Source organism: Anarrhichthys ocellatus, unplaced genomic scaffold (assembly GCF_004355925.1).
Source record: "Anarrhichthys ocellatus isolate YVR2014 unplaced genomic scaffold, GSC_Weel_1.0 scaffold64, whole genome shotgun sequence".
Taxonomy (NCBI): Eukaryota; Metazoa; Chordata; class Actinopteri; order Perciformes; family Anarhichadidae; genus Anarrhichthys; species Anarrhichthys ocellatus.
This window is the reverse complement of record NW_022280094.1, coordinates 1,183,123-1,207,954: the sequence shown is the minus strand read 5'-3', so window position 1 is coordinate 1,207,954 and position 24,832 is coordinate 1,183,123. Positions and strand designations below refer to the sequence as shown.

The 24,832-nt window shown below is 41.2% G+C and overlaps 1 protein-coding gene across 6 annotated transcripts in view; it reads left to right on the top strand.

Moving 5' to 3' along the window:
- Nucleotides 1-1,030: 1,030 nt before the first annotated feature.
- Nucleotides 1,031-24,832, top strand: part of aldh3a2a (aldehyde dehydrogenase 3 family, member A2a) — a 31,854-nt gene continuing 8,052 nt past the window's right edge. Inside the window, exons 1-11 of one of the 6 annotated variants that reach the window (XM_031872451.1) lie at nt 1,045-1,154; nt 1,672-1,833; nt 6,631-6,862; nt 9,364-9,449; nt 9,528-9,736; nt 9,899-10,016; nt 11,589-11,730; nt 13,348-13,514; nt 13,647-13,746; nt 13,857-14,095; nt 14,542-18,782. In XM_031872451.1, coding sequence (XP_031728311.1) covers nt 1,672-1,833; nt 6,631-6,862; nt 9,364-9,449; nt 9,528-9,736; nt 9,899-10,016; nt 11,589-11,730; nt 13,348-13,514; nt 13,647-13,746; nt 13,857-14,095; nt 14,542-14,649 — 1,563 coding nt within the window. In that variant the 5' untranslated portion in view covers nt 1,045-1,154 and the 3' untranslated portion in view covers nt 14,650-18,782. The other 5 variants (XM_031872457.1, XM_031872452.1, XM_031872453.1 and 2 more) reach the window with 5 other exon arrangements.

Sequence of the window (24,832 nt, the reverse complement as noted above, 5' to 3'; positions counted from 1 at the left end):
CTTTCAAGTATGTAATACTATTATTATTTCATATTTTGATAAATGAATTAATAAGTAAACAAATAAATAAATGACAGAATGAATAAATAGGAAATAATATATAAATGTATGAAAAGAATGAAATTAATTATAACTCAAAACAACAATTATCTCCTGCAAACTATTTCAGAGAAAAATGTATTTCCAATTGTGTGAACGCTTATTCAAACTTATTAAGTAACTTAATAAGTAACTAATTTAACTTGGGATTGATAGCAAACCACCTCAGAGTGTAACCCAGAGAATATCAGGATATTATATATTTGCTGTCTTTTCTCTAAATTTAGATAAGAATACAAATTAAACGAACTATTGCCACACAATTTCACTTCAGATTTATAACAGATCATCAAAAGGGTCACTCAAACAATATCAGGAATTCTTATGTGGAATTTCAAAATTAAAGCCCTTTAAAATCTCATTTATGAGCTATCTTCCCTCTAAATTCAGATTACAATTAAAAGATAACAGCGTATTATCACAAACTAATTTCATATCAGATTAATAGCAGACCACCAAGTGTCAGTCAGAGAATATCAGTACATCTGGATGGAGAATTTCAAAATTAAAGCCCTTTAAAAATAAGAAATAAAGCAAAATGTGGGAGGAATTAAAACAACTGAAAGAAACTTCGAAGAACCAATCATGTCAAAACTGAGGTTAGGGCACACAGGCTAAAATCATACAATGCATGGGGGGAAATCCATCACGTCTGTGTGAATGTGGTTCAGAAGAGGAAACAGCCAGAAGTGTGAAGCAAAGAGGGAAGCTAAAGAATGAATTAAAGAGTTGTGGGTGAGAGTATTGAATCTTAAGAAGTTATGTAGCATCGAGGAAGGAACATATTAAGTGTTTCAAATGTTTGAATTCACTTAAAGAAACTGGATTAATGGAGACGATTTAGTTTATATTTTAATATTATTATTTTTAGTTCATTTGTTTTCTCCTCGTCCCTATTCTACGGGAATAGCTCACTCCAGCATAGTAGGTATCGGTAATGCACCTTTAAGAATAGTTGCCACCCTCTATTTAATAAAACGAAGAAGAAGAAGAAGAAGCAGTAGCAGCAACACTAGCTTTAATACTAAAGCTGGTAGCAGCCTGTGGTCTGAGAGGTAACACTTTACAACAATAGCTGGTCTTCAGGTGTCATTGAGTGTTCATTGTTTCTTTTACAGTAGCCGAGTTAGTGTTTGTCAAAGCAAAGGTCTAGAATCTAGATGGTCATATGCTGAATAACTGCAGCTGACGTTATTTACCGTACAGTTCGGATAGTGCTAACGTTTGTAACGATAGATAACTTTAACGTTACTGTATTTAAAATGTATATATTCAGTTGCTTAACGGTAAAGGAAATGTATCTAAATGGGTGTGAAGTGTCATTACCGAACGAGCTGCTCGTTAGCTAACTAACGCTACAGCTAACTTTTTGTTTGTAGCGTTCATTAACTTAGCTACAGCTAACTAGCTACAGCTAATTAGCTGTTAACTAACTAGCTACAGCTGTAGCGCTAGTTAGCAATCGGCTAACTTCTTGGTAGAATTCTGTTAAATCAACCAGAACGTTATTGTTTGCGTCAAGGGAATTCAACGGGTGACGTTGGCTGTAAGTGTGACCATTTTTTATTTAAGATGTCTCGAGAACAGCTGGTTGTACAACGGGCCAGGAAGTCATTCCAGACGGGAAAAACCAAGCCTCTGGAGTACAGAATCCACCAGCTGAAGAACCTGCTCCGCTTCATCTCAGAGAGACGGGGGGAGATTGCAGATGCTGTCAAACGGGACCTCGGCAAGGTGGGGTATTTCAAACTCGACGAGGTTCCAGCAAGCCCTTAAAAACCCAGGGCCAGAGAAGTGGGTATTCTCTGCCCTGGGGAGTCATGGCAGCTCACTGGGGAGGATTGTAATATGTAGCAGAATGCATTTACCAACATTGTTCCAACATTCACTGCCAATATTATTTTTAAACTAGTCAAACTCGTTTAACGATTTGATTAAAACAAACAAGTTTGCAGCTAATAACACTGAACACAGCTAATTGTTGTTCAAGTTGCTCACCTATTTAGCTTCTGTTGTAATTTACACTTGTAGTGTAATTACATCTTACATTTTGTTATGTTACAGCCTTATTCCAAAATGGATTAAATTCATTATTTTCCTCAACATTCTATACACCACAACCCATAATGACAAAGTGAAAACTGTTTTTTGCAAATCTATTAAAAATAAAGAACGAAAACATAACATGTACATAAGTATTCACAGCCTTTGCCATGACACTCAAAATTTAGCTCAGGTGCATCCTGTTTGCACTGATCATCCTTGAGATGTTTCTACAATTTGATTGGAGTCCACTTGTGCTAAATTCAGTTGATTGGACATGATTTAGAAAGGCACACACCTGTCTATATAAGGTACCACAGTTGACAGTGCATATGAGAGCATAAACCAAGCCATGAAGTCCAAGGAATTATCTGTAGACCTCCGAGACAGAATTGTATCGAGGCACAGATATGGCGAAGGGTACAGAAAAATTTCTGCAGCATTGAAAGTCCCAATGAGCACAGTGGCCTCCATCATCCGGAAATGGAAGACGTTTGGAACCACCAGGACTCTTCCTAGAGTTGGCCGCCCAGCCAGACTGAGCGATCGGGGGAGAAGGGCCTCAGTCAGGGAGGTGACCAGGAACCCGATGGTCACTCTGACAGAGCTCCAGTGTTGTTCTATGAAGAGAGGACAACCTTCCAGAAGGACAACCATCTCTGCAGCACTCCACAAATCAGGCCTGTTTGGTAGAGTGGCCAGACGGAAGCCACTCCTCAGTAAAAAGCACATGACAGCCTGCCTGGAGTTTGCAAAAAGGCACCTGAAGGACTCTCAGACCATGAGAAACAAAATTCTCTGGTCTGATGAAACAAAGCTTGAACTCTTTGGCCTGAATGCCAAGCGTCATGTCTGGAGGAAACAAGGCACTGCTCATCACCTGGCCAATACCATCCCTACAGTGAAGCATGGTGGTGGCAGCATCATGCTGTGGGGATGTTTTTCAGGGGGAGGAACTGGGAGACTAGTCAGGAATGAGGGAAAGATGAATGCAGCAATGTACAGAGACATCCTCGATGAAAACATGCTCCAGAGCGCTCTGGACCTCAGACTGGGGCGACGGTTCATCTTCCAACAGGACAACGACCCGAAGCAAACAGCCAAGATAACAAAGGAGTGGCTTCGGGACAACTCTGTGAATGTCCTTGAGTGGCCCTGACTTGAACCCGATTGAACATCTCTTGAGAGATCTGAAAATGGCTGTGCACCGACACTCCCCATCCAACCTGATGGAACTTGAGAGGTTCTGCAAAGAAGAATGGGAGAAACTGCCCAGAAATAGGTGTGCCAAGCTTGTGGATTCATACCCAAGAAGACTTGAGGCTGTAATTGCTGCCAAAGGTGCTTCAACAAAGTATTGAGCAAAGCCTGTGAATACTTATGTACATGTTTGTTATGTTTTCGTTCTTTATTTTTAATAGATTTGCAAAAAACAGTTTTCACTTTGTCATTATGGGTTGTTGTGTGTAGAATGTTGAGGAAAATAATGAATTTAATCCATTTTGGAATAAGGCTGTAACATAACAAAATGTGGAAAAAGTGAAGCGCTGTGAATACTTTCCGGGTGCGCTGTATGTGATTAGATACTACCATGCTGCTCTCGGCCTTTAAAGAGTAATGCACACTTTTAAAGAAGCACAAGCTCCACAGGCACGTGTATACTCAGTCAATTTCAAGCTCCGTTAAACAAAATGGTAGAGTTGGAGGTAAAAAAACAAAAACTATCTCTATATTTTTCAGTTTTATCTTAAAGGCAGGGTTGATTATCTTGAGAAACTAGAAAGAGAACGCTAGATTTAAAAAAAAAAAAATCATCCAACCTAAAACCCCAGCCCAGTGTTGCAAACTATTTTCCAATGAATGTATCTAGCAGCACTAGCTCCAAAAGTTGTTAAACTTAGCAAGAATGTCGCCAACACTGGCAGCCTCCTCTAGTTCCATTCCCCTAAAATTATTATTATGAATTTCATAATGAACGTAAACAACGAACATGGCTATTGGTAGTACTCGCAGCTATCAAGCTAGCAGCTTGTGGAAGACTCTGGTGACAAGCAATGAGTTCACTGGACGAATATGCGCAGGAAGACAGACAGGTAGCCCGTCCAATCACTACATTGGACTGAATGAAATGATTGGACGGGTTTATTACAGTGCTGCTAGAGCCACAGATGCATGTCTTGGTAAATGGACTGTACTTGTATTTCTCTTTTCTAGTCTTCCAACCAGTCAAAGCGCTTTAACACTACATGTCATCATTCACCCATTCATACACTGATGGCAGGGGCTACCATTCAAGACGCCACCTGTCCATCAGGGCTATCTAATATTCACACACCGTAGGCACAGCCTTCAGGAGCAGTTTGGGGTTAAGTGTGTTGCCCAAGGACACATCTAGGAGCCATGGATTGACCCGCTTTACCTCTGAGCCACAGCTGTCTTATCAGATCATTTGATTCATTGAATGCTGTCAGGATGTAATAAGAATTTCAAGATTAGCAACCCTGCCTTTATAAAAATATTTTTCTTATGAGTACAGTCATATACCTGTAGCATCCTGGATTTGAACCAACGTCTACAAATTTGGAACAAAATGTATTGTAATAATTTGAGATAAAATAGGATCAAAATTGCTGCCAGACTGCACAGTACATACATACAGCAGCTTGCCAGCAAGCAGGACAGCAAACTGTTTTTTGAGCGCAGTGAAAATGTTGTTTCTGACAGGCCTAATGCCAACAAAAATGGATTGAAGCAGAAGATTTTGTCAGATAAAGAAATGTGTATTTTAGAAATGATGAAATCAGTTTTTTTTCAATACATTTTGACTTTTAGACTTAACGCTCTGGAGTTATTGTAACGTTTGGATCACACGAGTCAGAAACGACAAAGCCACCATTGAAATCAAATTCTACAAATCGCATAATAATATTAGTGTTGCCTGATCTTCATCAGATACCGGGCAACAAAAAAGCATAATAGAAGCTGAGCCGCATTCAAATGTTTATTTAGAATTGGAATATCAACGTTGTGAACAAAGCTTTAAACTCTTCGGTACAACCCTCACACAGTTATGAAATATCTTACCAATGGATGAAAGGCCTTGCTGGATGTCCTCACTTTCACCCTCATTCATCCCACTTATGGATGTTTGTCCAATGATTGCAGCAAGTCTCTCATCTCTGGCCGACAGATCAGATGGTCCTTATTTGTCTTCTGGTTTGTTATCCTTTTTTTTTTTTTTTTTTTTTTTTTTTTCCCGCATACACTTTTTAAATTCAAACCATTTCTTTTTTTTAACTGAGCCAAAGTCCGCATCTCAGGTGATGCAACATTTACTGCCTCGCAGTTGTCTCAATTTCTGCAGTAGTTTTGTTTTTTTAAATTTTAATGTAGGGGCTATTCTTCTGTCATTTATGTCAACTTCACAGCTTTATCCTTGATAAACTTTTGATAAAAGTATTTCCTTTATATAGAGAAATCTGGGTTTGGCAGTATGCTGATTGTCGATTTGCCGGTGCACACGTCAGCAATTTGACGGTAATTTTGCATGTGAACTTATTTTGTGCTCAAAGTAAGAACATTTCCACACGCATATTGGTGAATGAGGGCCACAGACGTTAAAACCACGTATCTGAATAATGTCTTTGGACAACAAAGTGTGCCGTCCCGGTTTAATTTGTTTTGTGCATACAGAAGATGAGAGCATGTTACAACTCGTTTGCTCTGTACTCAAGAGATCCCACAGATGATAATAAGACTTGAGACCGCGGTTAACCTTGTCTTTTAAATGCGATTGTTGTGATCAGATGGTAACTCAGCTGATTCCACATGTGTGTCCACAATTGATACTTCAAAGCAACCTGGCAGATTGGATAGTGGTCAGAGGAGTGGCTGTGAAATGGTGGATACACATTTTATTTTCAATTCAAGTCTCCCATTATTTTATGCTGCTTACTCTTCCTCCCTGCCATATTGGTAGACTTGTTTAATTGAAGAATAGCCACTAACAACCGCTAATTGAGCGGTAAACACATTTTCCTATATATTAAAAGTCCCCTGTGACTTTATTTTGAAGCAGGAAGTCAGGAAATGTTGGGTTTTTCATCGGCAGTAACTTAACAGGACCCAGACAGCAGGTCTCAGCTGTGCTCCATCCTCAGTTTTCCACCCTTGGGGGGGGGGGAAAGTTGATGGAGACCTGCTTTCGAAGAGAATTGTCTGGATTGTCCCTAAATACTGCCTCACCTCACCAAGATCCGAACTCAATGCGAGCCAAGCCACCTTCGCATGTGGTCTGACAATGCGAGCAAGATCCCAACAAATATTGCTTTGAAAAGACGCGTGTAACCTTTTGAGGTAAAATGTGATACATATAGAGTAACTGTGATCCATGTGTTTCTGCGCGACAGATCAATAAACGTGAATTTGAATAAATGAACATACAAACTGAAGATGAGCACTACATTTAGTCCCTCCTTATGCTTTCAGAGTGCACGTGGGACTGAGCTGTTTGAGACGCTGGGACTGGAGGGAGAGATCAATCTGTCTATGGAGAAGCTGGCAGAGTGGGCGGCTCCTCGGCCCGTAGAGAAGAGCCTCCTCACCATATCTGACGAGGTCTATGTGCAGCCGGAGCCTCTGGGAGTGGTGCTCATCATCGGGGCCTGGAACTACCCGTGGGCCGTCACCCTCCAGCCGCTGGTTGGAGCTATCGCTGCTGGTACTAAACATACCCATACACACCCATATGTATTTGCAAATAGGGGTACTGGTCTTATTAAGTGTGCATAGCGTAGATGTTGTAGCTACAGGGGCTACATGTGTGGGCTACATGTGTAGACTCTTGATGCATTGCAATTCGGTATATATGTTTTAAAAATTATTAATGAAGGCAAATTGAGATATTAAGAGTTACTCCTCCCTACCTGAAGGCCACTGTAGTTCTCTGACACACTTGGAAAGGGAGGGATGAGCAGAGGGTTATTCAGTTGGTAGCAATCTGCAACCTCACCACTAGATGCCACTAAATCTCACACACTGGTCCTTAAGGGTTTGTAGCGTGAGCGGATCCCGCCCAACGGAAAGAAGGGCAGGATCACACCTAACACGGTGGTAACTCCGTCAGTAGTCCGACTTTAGGGGATTAGTGTCCCTGAGTCGGGAGTCTACCTTCGGCCTTTTATCTCACCCTGTAGCTGAATCGTTAGGATTTCAGAATTATTGTCTTTCTGAGAGTCTTGTACGGCTACGCCCAGAGGCACTCTCAGTAGGATGTAACCCTAACACCCAGTATTAGTTGCGTAGAACGTCTGTACCTTACTACTGCCTATTGTGGTTTTCTCACCATTGTTGACTAACACTGCCAAGTCTTCACCCAGGGATCTCTTAACAGGTTGGACAAAACGGCACTAGATTAAATACACAAAGGGAGATTAAATATATGTCTTGTTTGGCCTGATTGAGATCACTTTAATAGATGTATCACTAATTATTATATCCTCTGCTCAAAGCTAATAAAATCAGTTTGATAAAGTATGAAACACTGTTAATTACCTAAATTTACATCATTAACGGGTTTGTTCTTATTTTAGATCCATTTTTGAAAATGATGCCGTGTTAATATCCAGCAAAACACATTCCATACATGTGAGCAGCTTGACTCCTTGTCGTTCAGTGCGTGTGCGTCAGGTATTATAAAACAGCAAGCAGAATATGCTCTCTGATAAACTAGGAACTTTCTCAAAATAATGTATTACAGGATTCACTGAGAATTGTGGGTGGTCCCTTGCTTCGCTTGTCCCATCGTCATTAGTTGTTCCTTTTATTGGCGAAAGGCTTTTTTCTTCTTTACTACACAAAGTGCTTAATGGTGTGACCAAAGCAACCGTGAAGGGAACTTTTCGCACAGCGTAATTACATACAAAGTCGATGCAAGGAAGTTGAAATGGTTCAACCTGAGTGAGGAATTTGCGTGATGCAATGTCGTGAAACCCCATCAGCGATGACATTGTTCTCCTGTCGTCCTGACATTGCATCAGACACGTAGAAAGACAGAGAGCTCTACGATCATATCTCTACCTCATATTTGTACAGAGGGTTAAATAATGCTGTATTTAGGCCTATATTCTGTTTTCATCGTTGATGGAGCAGCTGCAGTGTTAGCAGAAAGCTTATCGATTTAAAAGTTGTTCGCGTGTCATCTTGAGGATGGACCAGACAAAGCATGAACTCACACTACCAATCGGCATCATAATGCAGTTATCGCAGCATCCTTTTGATCCGTTTCTTGCAATTAAACACGGCACACTGTTTATTTTGTGTTCATATCGAGACCTAATACATAATGTTCACCACTTTAGAAAACTTTATAAACCTAGTCATAAGTTTTCATGCATGAATATAAACAATTAGAAAAACTTTTATTTCCCTGATAACTACAATACATTGTCAAGTTTTACCAAGATTCTTGCTACCACAAACATGTTAATGATGCATTGTAGTTTCAGCTTTTAACAAAGAAAATGGAAATTAATGAATACAAGAGGTTGGTAACTTTATATCAAACAGTGTTCATTCCTCTGAAGTGTATTGCATTGTCCTTACATTGTGTGGAAAGACTGGACACATTTTTTTTTTATGCAGCTATTCATATACAAATTAAGACAAACTCCAACTTATTAGCCATTTTGTATAGTATGTCTGAACATGTAATATTAACAGCGCACATGATTCAATTCCAACTTAAAGTCCTCTGTCAAGCAAAGACTTACAAACCTCATTTAACTATTACCTGTATGTTTTCAAGAAAACTATGCTGCGTTATATGAAACATGCCAAATATTGAAGTAGACATGCTGCAAGTCTTAATAGTGTTGGGAAAATAATAATAATGATAATGTTTAAGCGTCCTTGGGTAGAAAATACATTTGCCAACGGTAGCTTAAAATCTCTTTGTATTAAAGAGTTCCTTCAAACACTTCCTAGGAGCTTATTACAAGAATCTATTGGTGCAAGTAGTCCAGACACACCAAAGGTAGAGGATATGAAGAGGATTTCCAGGGGAGGCACTTTCCCTGTTATGAACATTTACAAAGCAGCAATAGTGGTTATTTCAGCCATGGCTGGTGAAGAGTGACACAAATGATCCCACGAGTAACGCCAGGTGAAAATGGGCTTTGCGTAACGATTGTGATCGCTCACGTTGTCGCTTTCATCTTTTAGGTAACGCTGCAGTAATAAAGCCATCCGAGGTCAGCTCCCACTCCGCCAAGGTCATGGAGGAACTTCTGCCTCAGTATCTCGACAAAGTGAGCCTCCTGCTTCGTTCAACATGATTCATCTCTTTAGCTACATGGGGTGTTAATGACTGCATATTTTCCACCTAGGATCTGTACCCAGTGGTAACAGGTGGAGTGTCAGAGACCCAGGAGCTGCTGAAGCAAAGGTTTGACCACGTCTTCTACACAGGAAGCAGCACCGTGGGTAAACTGGTGATGGAGGCTGCGGCTCGCCACCTCACCCCGGTGACCCTGGAGCTGGGAGGGAAGAGCCCCTGCTACATCGACAAGGACTGTGACATTCGTATTGCATGTCGGTCAGTCTGAACTGTAAAATGTATCACAAAAATGCTGCCATTACATGAGCTCCATTGCAACTTAAAAAAACAGCTCAACACACAGCACTTGGGGAGCTACGGCAACGTAAGTGTGTGTCTTCAAGGTTTGAGGCTCTTTCATTATTGTTTCTCCCAATACAGACGCATCACTTGGGGAAAGTTTGTCAACTGTGGCCAGACGTGCATTGCTCCAGACTTCATCCTGTGTGAAGCCTCCATCCAGAGCCAAGTAATAGAAGAGATCAAGAAGTGCATCAAGGTTGGTCTAAGATTAGGTTTGTAATGTGTCAGTTCTTATCAGAAGGGAATCTGACACATCATCTAGCTATAAAGCAAGACATTTCTGTCTGTGTGCTCTTCGCATATCTCAAAGAGCTCATGTGATCTACTGAGTGGGTGTAATACTGGGGACCGCGGCGGGCAGACAGTAGCTCATTGACTGCAGTTCTCTTTAGGCGCTGGAAGTAGGGGGCCATGGGGTCATTGGCCCTCCTACATTACTATAGTCATTCCAGTCCGACCAGTGTGTGTCTAAACCGGAGGCTGTGGGAAGAGTTTTTTTTTTTTACTCGAGTCTACAGATTCGCTCTCATTCTAATCTGTGCAGCCAGCTGTCTGCACGGCTCTGTCTCAGCTGTGTCTGACGAAGCCGTGACTCGCGCTGAAGCATTTATTTACACTTCAAGACACAACACTTGCATTTCCTCTTAATTGAAGAAAACGGTTCATCCGGGTGGGTGGAGGATTTATGCGTACACGCAGATTCTCCCTAGTAATCGGCATGTGTGGAGCGACAGCCCACATGTCCCATCATGGAGTGCTGGACTGAGTATTGTGTTAAGTTTGCTGAAGTTTTCCCGCTGCAGACGACAAGCACAAGTCCACAGATTTGTGTAGTTGCCTCACAAAAACAAGTTAAGATCGACAGGGGAAAATCTTGCGTAGATCAGTCAGTGAACGTCTGAGTTGCAGCTTGAACCTTTTACGGCATGTAAATTCACGCAAAGCCAGGTCTTCACTTGGACAAGTAACTCATAAGACATGGTTTGAGAAGGACCGGGATCCGCCACCGTCCAGTTAACTTGACGTCAATCTCTGCTGGAGGAGTGGTCGTTTTCCAATGCCGGGGAGCTGGGGCTGCTTGGCTGGGCACACCGCAGGGAGGTCACCCTCCCAGCTGCACAGGGTGTCGTTGCCCCGTGGTGGGCCTGCCTCTAAGGCCCAGCAGCTGCCTCCTTGCTGTTTTCAGTAGTTTTTTTATCTTTTCAGTGAATCCTCTACACTCCACCACTTATGCAATAAGAAGCTACCCTTTATGTCATTCTCTTAATCAGTTGTGTGTTTTCATACAAAATGAGCTTTTCACACACTACCACAGCACAGCCAAATATCTGATGACTGTGGTGTTATATATTTAATTCAGTCTTGATTTGGGTTTTTACATTTAAAAGGGTTGTAAATCTAGCACACCAGTCAATTTGAATCAAATAATACATTGTGGTTGGTGGAAATGCTGAGTGGCTCGTAACTTTGGAAAATCACCAGCCACAATGGCTTGTGGGCAGAAACAGTCCAGCCCTGCCTACAGGTTATGTTATGACACAAGCCATCTTTTTCAGGTCGTAGTCCTCGACAGCCATAGTTGGTCATTGATCTTAGTTAAGATATATTGTGCTAAATTCTGACATGCATTTTTATACTTCTTTTCCATGTGTACACAGAGACTGGTGATGACAATGTGTCTGAAAGTCATGGCAGTGTATTGGTAAAGATATGTGACCCTGTTGTAAGTAATCTGAACATAATCGATCTTCTATTTTACACAATGCAGGAGTTTTACACAGATAATCCAGAAACGTTTGAGGACTACGGACGCATTATAAACCAGCGGCACTTTAAGAGGCTCATGGCTCTAATGGAGGGGAGCACAGTGGCTGTTGGTGGAAACAGTGATGAGTCCCAGTGCTACATAGGTACATGCTTTGACCAATTGGTTGCTAAAAATCATTTGTCCTGTGTTTTGGGCAAGCAGCTAAAGTTCTGTTAACTGAATTGATTGTGGAGGTGGTTAGTTCAAGAGTCTGGCTGATTAGCCCATGGCTTATTGATGCTAGGCCTTACTGGCATGCACATGGTGTTGATTAACACTCTTAAGAAGTGGCTTTGCTCAATGACATAGTGCCCCAGACTACTTGGGGTGGCTGTGGCTCAGAGTTGGAGTCTAATCAGAAGGTCCGCGGTTTGATCCTCGGTTCCCCCAGTCCGTGTGTGTGTGTGTGTGTGTGTGTGAGTGTGTGAGAGAGAGAGAGAGAGAGAGAGAGAGAGAGAGATCAGGACTTAGTCCTTATGGGTGGCATGGTAGCCCCTGCCATGAATGGGTGAATGTCATCTTAAAGCAGTTCATTTTCCGTTCAAATGATTACTCAAACTATAGAATCATTACTGGCCACAATCTAAGAGTAAGACAGTAGAAGTCTACACTGTGACGAAGAGGGCTTTCCACAAGTATGCCAGCCTGTGGGAAAAAGTCAGCTAGGGGGGCGTTGGCTGTAAAAGACCAAATTTGGTGGCTTGTGGCACATTCTAATGCCATTATTCCATCATATACTCATCTTTATTATTGAATATTTAATGAGTTTGCCTACCCAATTGTAAACTAACACTTTCTCACTCCCAACTCGTGAAATAGCGGCACTTGGTCAGTGGCCCTAAGCTGTAAACTATGACGCTCTAGGGACCTCTAGCATTAGCTTTGGACTTTGGTCAGTTTCCTCTTGTTAAATGCAAAGTGTCTTTTCAAATTAAATTTCCAGGTCCGTCTGTTAAGTAACTTGCATTAGTAAAGTACAGATGTTGCGTAACAAAACTAAGGGAAAATGACATTGACTTGGTTTCACACGAGACACAAATAGCGGTTTCCTGGGTGAAGGTCCTTTGGTTGGTTGGTTTTTATTTTATTTCTTTTAAAAGAGGCCATTGTGTCGGCCCAAAAGGCTCGTGGGCTCACTGGGAAAGTGTCAGTTTTTCCAGATAGATGTCTCTGAAAAGTGTGTAGCTTGTTTCTTCATAAACTATAGCAGGTGTGGTCATCTTGGATTCATAACAGTGAAAGGCATTCCAATTGTTACCCAGTTTTGTTTGTTGTATAATGGCAAATGTTTCTGCTCTCTGTAGATGTACTGTATGATCTAAAACCTGTATGATCAAACTATTAGACACTGTCCAAACAACAAGCCTATTTTTGCACCATTTCAGGAGCTTGTCTCGTCTGTTTTGGTAGTTGAAAAGGTGTTGGGTATGTTGTTGCACCTCATTAGCTGAACTGATAGGTGCAGGCACAGGTCAAAATAAACGTGCACAGATTTGCGAGACAGTAAACTAATGACATTGAAGATATTCCTATTCCAAACTCCCTCTCATCCATATGTAAAATGTTGATTACCTTTCAGTCCATAACAGAATAGGCTAACATTTTATTTCTTGCCATGGTACAACTGGCAACCATAACACTACGCCATCTTGTTTGTCCACTGTACATAAAGCAGTGCCCGTACTCTTGGAGTAAGCCTCTTCTTCCTCTCTCCTGGCAGCCCCCACTGTGTTAAAGGATGTGACGGGGGAATCCACAGTGATGAGGGAGGAGATCTTCGGGCCACTTCTGCCCATCATCACTGTTAGTGGTGTAGACGAGGCCATCCAGTTTATTAACGAGAGAGAGAAACCTCTGGTTATATACATCTTCTCCCATGACAACAAGGTAAACGCGCATCCCCTTTATTCAAAGTTAGTATTTAAAAAAATGAGTTGTCTGTGAATTTATAATTGTAATGTGTTGATAAGATTGTACCACAGTGCTCTGTCTGATGGACTGTTTGTCTCTAATGAACAGCTGATCAAACGGGTGATAGCAGAGACGTCCAGCGGAGCTCTGCTGGCCAATGACTGCCTGGTACACTTCACTGTTGATGCTCTGCCCTTTGGAGGAGTTGGTGAGTGTGTACCAGTTCAACCAACCTGCAGCTATTCAGCCTCTTTTTGATTTGGAAGAACAAAGCTGACGCACATGTATAGCTGACTTGTTCTTCCGTCTCTCGCTCAGGTAACAGTGGGATGGGTTGTTACCACGGTCAGTACAGCTTTGACCAGCTCAGCCACCTGCGCAGCTGTCTGATCAAGCAGCTGAAGATGGAGGGAGTCAACAGCATGCGCTACCCCCCCCACACAGCCAAAAAGCTGGGCTGGGCGCGGTTCTTTCTGCTCAAGCGGGTCAACGTGTGCAGGCTGCGGCGCATGGCACTGCTGGCCACGTTGGCTGGCTTGGCAGCGTTTGCGGTGCAGGTAAAGCAACTGAAATATCCCAATTCGGTCAGAAGAGCAGCAACAGGTTTTGCTTTGATATGGGCAATGTGTTACTTAACACGTTAGTTTCTAGGACGTTTCCTGTAAAGAACAATTTGGTAGTAATTACAGGGGGGTTGAAGTTCTGAGACATCTGAGTTTAGTGCACTTTGTTCAGCTTATGATCAGTTTTCCATAAGAATTTCCTTGAAACGGCCGCTGCATTTGTACCCAAGTAACTATTGAGTCATTATTCAACACTTTATTCTCTGTGTTAAAATCCAATGCTTGCTTGCCTGTAGACTCATTTCACTTGCTTGCTGTGAAATGACTAAAAGAGTCTCTAGATCACGTAGCATATGAGAGGAGTAGATTAATTGAATAATAAGTTGATCATGGTCTCCATTTCTCTTATGATTAGTACTGAATGACATCGTCCTTTTCAGGAACCTTCCTATGAATTTACAGATACAACTCGGTGTTCCTTTACACTGGTCTGTAAGATAAAGCATCACCATGAGTTATTGTTGGGACAAATGCATAAAATGCAATAACACCATTTTTGTAAGATTTTGTAAGAGTATGAAAACAATAAAACAAAAATGCATATTAAGTATCATCCTCATTAATATTATTAGTGTCGGATTACATAACTTTAAAATCCTTTCTTGGAGTCTGGTCATTTTTCTGAATAAAAAGCCCGTCTATCACACCATGGGTTAGTGATCAACCCAACGACCGTAAGCTTTGGTGACAACTTCTCATCAAAATGACCAATGGTTGCCAATGTTGCTGCTAGTAAGACTCCTGTTACCTTCGAGGGCAACACCATTAAAGTACTGTATTAAAAAATAAGACCAAACTAGAAATGTGTTTATTAGTCTTTTAAAGCTTTCTCCTCCTGTCCATTGGTTCCTATTGAAGATGTAAATCTTCTAGTAATGTATCGTTTCATTTTTTAAAAGGCTCGGTGACGATGAGAGCCAGGCGCTGTAGCTTTAAGCAAAGAGAAGTGCGTTTGATGGGGACTGTTTTAAAAAGACTTTAGTCAACAGTGGAGCTCTATGGCTCAGAGGAATACGATATATCAGGCTTTGGATAGACACAGTACTTGTTAGTAACACCAATCCATTGATGGTTTTGGTGTTTTCATTTGTTGAGTCCAAGAAAAATACAGAATCCTTAAACCATATCCTTCAAACTGTTGTCATGCTAGAGGGATAATGTGCATCGTTCTTGTGTGCTGAACCTGGTGCAGTGTTTCCACAGTCACCGACTTATTTAAAGGGCCAGTGTGTAGGATTTAGGGGTAATATGATATTCATAACTATGTTTTCATTTGTGAAACTAAGAAAATGAGTTTTCGTTAGCTTAGATTGAGCTGTTCATATCTACATCTTGACATGCACAACTGAGCAAGGAGAAGCTCTGATCACAACACACAGAGCTAGAGCGACAGCTGATTTGGGAGTGAAGAGTCTTCCTGACCGGCAGGCCCCAGCAGCCACACCTCATCACTGGTGCACCACAGGGCTGTCTGCTCGGCCTCCTTCTGTGCTCCCTGTTCACTTACGACTGCATGGATTTTTTTACACTGAAATGACAACTGACACATAAGCAGAGAAAGCAACGGTTTTAAAGTTCAGAAACAATATGATTGGCCCAGCGAGGTTGTTTTAAATTCTGACTTGAAAGAGTGCACGCTCATGGCCAGCTGACTGAGTAGAGTTAAGAGAGTGGGAGACGGAGTGAGTGTGTGAACGAATGAGGGCATGAAGAGTCTTCCTGACTGAATGTCCGCTCTGCTAATTTGTGTCACAGAAAGCCTGTTTGTTGACTAGTACACTTGTGTAAACACCATAAAGAAATTGTATTTGAAAGCCAAAAGACGGAACCTGCTCCTCACCGGTACTCTCAGATCTACCGTTTTACTCTTTGTACCTTGACTTTTGTTTGTGCACTGTAGTAATTCTAACGGTCCAAAATGATGTGAAATGGCATAGTTTAAGTCAAAGACCATAACATTAACTTGGGGAAGAACTCAATAACTCTTTATCGTTTATTTATTGTGGGAATTCAGAATGTTTGCTCCTAATGCCGGCTGATACCGGCAGATACACACCAGCATGTGAATGACGGGAGTTTCTTGCACTTGTTTATTTCCACTGCAAGCATGAAGTACTTGAATGGTTGGTAATAACTCCATAATAAAGTTTATAATATATATAATTAACCTTGAAAAGGCATTGTTCTTGCCGCAGAAAGCGTAGTTGACTGTTAATAATTGCATAATAAAGGCTTTATTAACCTTAACAAGGCATTGGTTTTGCCCTAGATCCGGTAGCCATAAATATAGTTGACTCTTAAGTGTAGTTAACTGCTAATAAATGGATGATTAAGTATGTATTAATCTCAATGAAGCAACAAAAAGGCTGAGTAAAGGTTTAACAATGACATAAAAGGTAAACTCAAATGTTTGTGACACTATTACAAGGCTTTTATTAACGTCTATAAACAGTCAAGCTTATAAGTGCTTATAATTGTCTTATAATTTAACATTACATGTGTTTATGATGCTATTAACAATTATATCGTCTTTATACACTGTTATTACACATCTTATAAAGGCCTTATTACCTGTTAAATAATGCTCCTTACAAGGACCTTTTATATAAAGCATCACTGAATGGTTCTGCTCAAAAATGTGTCTTCAAAAATCAAAAAGATCCACCATGTTATTCTAACAACAGTAAATGTAATTCATCTGTGCTTGGTTATTAACTAGGCTACTTCTGTTTGGTGGAGTTATTCAGAAACACTTATTTTAATTAGTTATGTAGGTGAAAACTTTGTGTCATTTAATTACATTGTGTAATTGGGTCATGTTTGACATGTTAGAAGCAGAAATTATTGCTTTATGTATATTTTCTGAGACAGAACACATAACGTGTGTTTCGGCTATTACACCATAAAAGACAGATGTTTGACCCGGGGATAATTGCAAAGGTAATCAAGGTTCTATGTGATCCCTGGCAACATCAAGTAACATATTTAAAGTATACCATTATATACTTAATGGATGAAGGTAAATAATTGGTAATAATTTATGTTTACATTGGTTTTCTGGGGCATTCTTCAATATAAAACTATTAGATATGATCTGTGTTAAATATATATTTGCACTTTAAGGGCAATAACTTTCTAAAAATCCAAACAAAGTCAATCAACATTTGTCATCATTGAATTTTCTGCACAAGTTAGTTTAAGTAACATGTTTTACCACGAGATCCATGATGCATATCAGCTCATAGATTGAAACCTTGAGGTCCCCAGACTTCTGTACTTATTTCAAATGTTAAAGCGTCCCACATCCACACATTATGGTCAGTATTCTCTGCAGCATGTTGCATGAAGTGGCCTGGTGAAGCACTTTGGTACTTCTGTACCTCTGAATATGAACACGTGTGTTAGGGTTAGCCACGTGCCTAGTGGCTGCAGCACCTGCACTGGATAGTATGCTCCCTCCATCACCTCCTGATCCGCCTCCTGTGCTGTGTCAGCTCGGCTTTTCACCCTGGTTTGCTACAGTATATATTTTAATATATAATGAAAGAGGGTATTGGGACCAATAAAAAAACATGAAACCTTGTTATTGAAATTTCTGCTGGGTTGGGCCCTTTTAGAGTTTGATTTATTGGACTATTCTTAATTTAGGTGGTGTTCTCTTTCGACACCACTTGATCATTGTGTTGCCCTACAGCCATTGGATGACTGGTGGCCGTGGATCAGAGATCTTCCAATCAGAAGATGGGCGGTTCATATCAATGTGTCCCTGGGCAAGACACTTAACCCCGAAGGCTGTCCCATCGGTGTACGAATATGAATATGATTGCAATATGATGCAATGGGTGTGAATGTGTTTAGTCCTGATGTGCAGGTGGCACATTGCGTGGCGGACCTTGCCAGCAGTGTGGGAACGGTTGGGAATGGGTGAATGATGACCTGTAGCTTAAAGGCGCTGTACTTAAAGTCTGTTTACCATTCAGCATGTCACTAATGACTTGTCTTACAGAACAAGATGTAGTTGTCCTGTAAGTGCTAATTCTTTGTTAATAATTGACATACTTTATTATCCCATCGTTTCACCCAGGACTCAAACGTGAGACTGTATTCAGTATTAATCAGTGCCAGCATGACTGGAGAAAGGCTGATGGTATCATATTCACCTTAACAGCAGGAAATCTTTGTGTTTTATGCAACAGTTATACTTTATGTAACAATTGGAAAAACTATTATTTTGACGAGAGATGTGTATTTTTTAACAGTAGGGTATTTGTGTGATGACCTTTTAAATAACGACAAAATACAGTTTCTCAAGATAACCAGATATTCGTACCTCCCCCCCATACCCACAATCCTACAGGCCTGTACCGTCTTACAACAATGGCTTTGTCTACGGCAGACAATGTGTGGTGTTGTCCAAGAAATCTAACCTCATAATGCCCCCCCATCTACCCTCCCTTTAATTACCCAGCATGCTCCACTGTCCTCTGCTAAATGGCCCCTTTTGTTTTGGTCCACCCCACCACCTTTGTTGACATCTACACTTGTGCTTCTGTGAGTAATGAAACTATCTGTTATCCATGTGTCTCAAACTGTCTCTTTACACTTGTATGGATCTCCCGTTTCTTGCAGAGATTCCTACAATGAGGCTGAGGAGCAGAAGCTGGTGGCCCGCGTTGAAAGCTGGTGGTGCAGGTGATCGTGGGACTGCCACCCGACTCCTGACCTGTAGTATAAATACAGCACTCCTGTGATTTACTGGTCCATTACATTTCCCATTTATGCATTACTGTAGACTGATTTCTGTCTCTTATTAAATATATGGTTTTATAGCATTTCAAGTATGTTACATCTGAAGCTGCTACCAGAGTTTAATATTGTTTCACAGCATGGTTGTAGCACTATAATTTGCAATATTGGTATCGAATTTGGTGATTGGAGAGTTTTCATTTAGTTTGTGAAATTATGAAAAATTCCCTCACTGGTAATAAATCTGTGTAACATGTCTGCTTTTAATGTTTTTTGTTTCTGCAAATATGCATAAACACAAAAAGTATATTATAAATCACTGTCCTGCTGTTGTTTTATCGATTAACTAATTTATGATTTGATATATCTTAACTGGCATATTATTAACACAATCCCAAGGTTATTGTAATTTATGACATGCTGCTATGGTTTATATGCTGGTATTCAGAGACATTGACCTCCATGAGGACGCTCTGGGTAAAAAATTAGCTTAACTACAGGCTGTAAAGGAGAGGGGGGGGTCTGATGTTATCAAAGGTCTCACTGCTTCAGCTGCTCTGAATGAAGCTGGTGGCTACAGTGAGCAAGCTCCCCGGTAAACTGATCCCAGAGCAGCTGACCGGTAACCAGTGGACAATGACAGTCAGTCAGTCAGTCAGTCCGCAGCGTGTCGGGCTTCTGAAGCGCTTTCACATCGGAGCAGTGACGGATCACTGAACCAATGCTTACTGAGAGTCCACCGCGTGTTTGACCCGAGGCTGCTGGTGAGTCGACTTTTTCTTCTTTCTCAACTGTTCCGAATCAAACGAGCTCTCAATCGCGATCATATCGAATGTTCATATTCGATATGATCGCGTTTAGATCGCAGATCTCAGTTAAATAATAACAGAGGTTACATATACAGGATGCTGTCAAACACATGCTTCATGTGAATACATGCCCATCAACACGGACCACAGGAGCTTTGGAAAGGTCGGGGTACAAATAGATGCAGATTTTAATGCCATCATTCAGCAAAAAAACAACTTTGCTTCTGCTGATGCTGTGGTATTACTTCAGCAATGACGTGAGAGACTCACATTGTAGACTGATGGAAGTTGGGCTATAATATTTAGGGTCGAGTCTTCTACAAATAACTGTTGGTTCTATCAGACTGACAACAAGCCACCCAATGGAAATAAAACCATTATAGCCGAGCCTATGTAAAATAGCTTTACTTCTGAAAAATACATTCTAAAAGCCAAAGTGTCATGGGTGAGGATTTGAGCATTTTAATAAAGAAAACGAAATACTTTTTATAAAGGCATCAAATCTCAAAGAAATGTCAGCAGAGATCTTTGTACATTGTTTTAGAAGAAACCAAAAACCCAAATCTGGTTAAAGAGGAAACAACGTTATATCCTTTTTAATACCCTATACCTGTTGCCTACTTTGCTTAAAAACTGAGCAGACATTGGAGTTGTCTGCTATAGTCTTTCACTTGTTTTGCACATTACAACTGTTGACCACTTGTTTTGAGGCAAAACTATTTAGAGAGTTTAGAGTTTACCTGGCTTAGATGTGTTCAAGGCTGGCTCGTTGTGTAACTGCACATTCTAAGCAATCTGTGTTACCTTCATTCAATAAGACTGTTAAGTGCTCATTAATGGTCTTTTGTAGGTGACCCTGTAGAGCAGAGGTCTTCAACAGGGGGTCCGTGGCCCCTAGGGGGTCTGCGAAGGTACTGCATGGGGTCCGCGAAATTTTTGGTTGATTAGACAATTTAAAAAAAAAAAAGTAATTATTTTTTGTTTCTTTAAACATGAATCTGTCCATTATTTTAATAGTTCAGTATTGTATGAAAGATAACAGGTATGTTTATGCATGGCAGTGGCACTAATAGGCCATTTTCGTTTCCACATTTATGTTTAAAACATCAGTTTGAATAGCTTGTATGCATGATTATCATGCAATTGACAGACAATGTTGATATTGGCATTGGTATCAGTTGACAAGGTATGTTTATAAATGGCAGTGGCACGGCCTCCCTACTCTCTGTACCTTGCACATGTTTAAAATAAAGACATGAATATATGAACCTGCGTATTATTTGAATAGCTTAGTATTGAATGCACAATAAAGAGGTATGTTTATATATCATACTAGGCCCAGTTTAATATAAAACACAATTTTATACAATATATATAGTCAGGGTCCATCTCTCTATCAGTTTGGGGGTCCTTGGCCTGAACAACGTTGAAGACCCCTGCTGTAGAGTGCTACAGGGAGGGCCTATCTTTGCTCAACTACATTTTTCTGTGTGGATTATTGCAGAAAATAATCTCTGTGGCATAACAAACATTCATATTACTTATAAATGTTGTTCAGCAAGATAAACAATCTTCAGAATTGACTGACATATTCCATGTTGAAGAACAAAACCACAGACAAAAAATGTAAAAACACCCATTGACTTCGAGATGTGGAAAAATGATAACCCATTTCCGGGTTTTAGTACTCATTCCTGCAGCAGGAAAGTGTTTGCTCAGGCTTCGGCCAGCCCTGCTGGATTGTGCAGAAAATAGAAGTTATATGAGGACATTTTGACAGCTCATTAAGAGGATATATTCCAAACAGACAAGCCTGCTGTCCTACGTCTGTGTCTGCAGTTTCAGAGGCTTTGTAGTCCTCAAGCTATCTATGGAGAGGCAAGCGGTGCAGCGGGCCAAGGAGGTCTTCCTGAGTGGCAGGACTCGGCCTCTGGAGTTCAGACTGCAACAGCTTCACGCCCTGAAGAGGATGATGACTGAGAAAGAGGCTGAGATCTCCTCTGCTCTCAAACAGGACATCAACAGGGTGAGTGGAGACACAGCACACCGCTGCATGTAATATTTAATGTGACAATGATAATGTGATGAGCATGCTGGATTTCCTACAGAGCCAGTACGACACACCACTCTTGGAGCTGATTGGCATTGAGAATGAGATCAAGCTGGCTTTAGAGAAACTGGCGGAGTGGGCAGCTCCACGACCGGTCGAAAGGAACCTCCTCACCATATCTGACGAGGTCTATGTGCAGCCGGAGCCTCTGGGAGTGGTGCTCATCATCGGGGCCTGGAACTACCCGTGGGCCGTCACCCTCCAGCCGCTGGTTGGAGCTATCGCTGCTGGCAAGTAAAAGTTCTGAAAGATGATTCCTTTGCGGGAGTCATTTAAAAAAAGAAAAGAGGAATCAAAAGTCATGTTCTTCATCACTTTCTTCTGCATCATAATAAGTAAATGTGTCATATACATTTGGCCAATATTACAATTCAAGTTCAGCCTTCACGCTTTGGAGGTTATTGGGAAGATATTATACATGTTTAGCATTATGTGGAGCAATTTAAGTTATTCTTGATTTATTACGTATGTGCATAGATAAATAGATTATGGCATTTTAGCCATTTTCATTCTTTTTGGAGAAATAATGTATTACATATACCCTTATTTAAAGGTGCAGTGTGTAGGATTTAGGGTTATTTAATGTCATGAATGGAATATAATATTCAAAACTATGTTTTGAATATTGTATAATCGCCTCAATCTAAGAATAGTTTGGTTTTTGTTAGCTTAGAATGTGCCCTTCATATCTACGTATGAAGCCATGTTGCACCGCTATGTTGTTACAGTAGCCCAGAATGGACAAAGCAAACCCTGGACCCAGTCAGAGACTTTTGCTTTTTAAGTCACCTGAAGGCCACCGTAGTTCTCCGACACACAGGGGGTACTTCTCAAGTCTCTTAATTGCTGCAGCGTCCAATCACATGACTGATGAACAATGAGGGGGCGTGTCGGCCGTTAAAAGACTTCCTGGAAGTCTGTTCTCGTGGTTCCTCGCTCATGGCTCCTCCGAGGTCCCTTCTCCATCCTCCATCCTCGCTCCTCCGAGCTACATTAGAGCTTTGGGACGGCCGTCAATATGGCGGCGCAGAAACAACTTCCGGTTCAAGCGAGGAGCGAGGAGCGAGGAAACGACAATTAAGAGACTTGAGAAGTACCCAGGGTAAGGAGGGGTGAGTGGAGGGGTGTTTAGTTGGTTGCAATCTGCAATCTCACTGCTAGATGTCACTAAATCCTACACACTGCTCCTTTAAGGGACAATAAAGATAACAGATAAGATAATAATAACAGTTAAATACTATAAGTTGATGTCTTTAAATATGCATGTTGGTCAAACTTGTGTTTTGCAGTAGAAGTTTGAGAAGAATTGAGAGTGAGAAAAGTCTCTCCAGTGAACTTCAGTCTGACAGCATTCTCAGTCTCACTCTACTTGTGTGCTCTCCGTCACTCAGTGATGTCATTCCACTCACAGAGACCTGTGTTCTCTCTCTACAGGCAACGCAGCCGTAGTGAAGCCGTCAGAGCTCAGCGAACACTCGTCCCTCCTCCTCCGGGCTCTGCTGCCTCGCTATCTGGACAAGGTCTGAACACCGGCTGCTATTGTTGATGGAATAATGTTCAGCGCTGCTGTAACGTCAAAGCCTTGTACCAACACAGTACATTGCATCCCAGATATGTTTGACTTTTGCCAAGTGGCCACTGTATGAGCAGGGACCCATTCTACCCGAGAGCTAACATCATCTTGAATGTGTCAGGAACGTTTCACAAAAAGGCTTTATCTTTTAGTTACCCCTTTTAGGTGACATAATTAAAGAGGAATAATACGATGAATAAAATTGCTGTTTATTTCCAGGATCTGTACCCGGTTGTAACAGGTGGAGTGTCAGAGACCCAGGAGCTGCTGAAGCAAAGGTTTGACCACGTGTTCTACACAGGAAGCAGCACCGTGGGTAAACTGGTGATGGAGGCTGCAGCTCGCCACCTCACCCCAGTGACCCTGGAGCTGGGAGGGAAGAGCCCCTGCTACATCGACAAGGACTGTGACATCAGAATCGCCTGCCGGTAACAAGCCACTCACCAGAGTAGCCCGTTTCACTAGTGCTCACACACAGAGCCAAATGACACGCTAGCTCTGAGGGGTATCTTCGGGTAATTTGGCCTCATGTGTTGTGATAAGATTACAGCAATGTGTACTTGATGACCTGTAGAAGTTAAGCATTTGGACCAAAGAGGCAGCTGCTTTAACTGCTACAGCTGCTATGTGTGCAGTCCTGCTGAAGTGATAATGGTAAAGTGTGTGTATGTGTGTATGAAATACTGAGGTGAATGATCTACTGGACACACATTGATTTTGGTATCAATTGTTCTCAAAACTAATCGTGGGACTCTTGAGCAAAGAGTACGCTCTTTCCAAAGTAGCTAGCAGCACTAGCTCCACAAGCCGCTGAATCTTGCACGAGTGCCAAGTCAGCAGCACTGATAGACCGTCCCTTCAGGCCACTCCCCCAAAGTTATCATAACATATCACATATCATTATGAACGTAAACAATGAACCTGGCTCTGAATCTGTCAAGCTAGCAGCATGTAGACAGGGACGTAGCTCGTTCAATCATTTAATTACAGATTCTTTCCTTTTCTTTCACGGAGCATTTGATTTATAGATTGCTGTTGGGATGTAAAGAGAATCTCAACAAATATATCAAGAAATGTTTTTTTTTTAAATTAATTATTGATTTCCTAGCTTACTGGCAGGTATCCGTTTCTATTCATTTCAGTAAGCTATAAGAAAAGTACTTGAGAGACTTGAAACCTGCTGAAGACTGTCACAGTGATAATTTGTTACTATTATTTTTGTTTGTATTAGCTCCTACATCTAATATTACAGGAAACCTATTTAGCACAAGCCTTATTTTTTTCTCCCAAAAACACAAGCTAAATCCAATCAAGTCAAATGTGTGTTTACATCTTTACATTTTATTATCACTGCGATGATTTTTGCTGATCAAATAATGTCACAGTGTCATGGAATAGATCACGAAGCACATTTCTCAAAAGCACTGTGATGG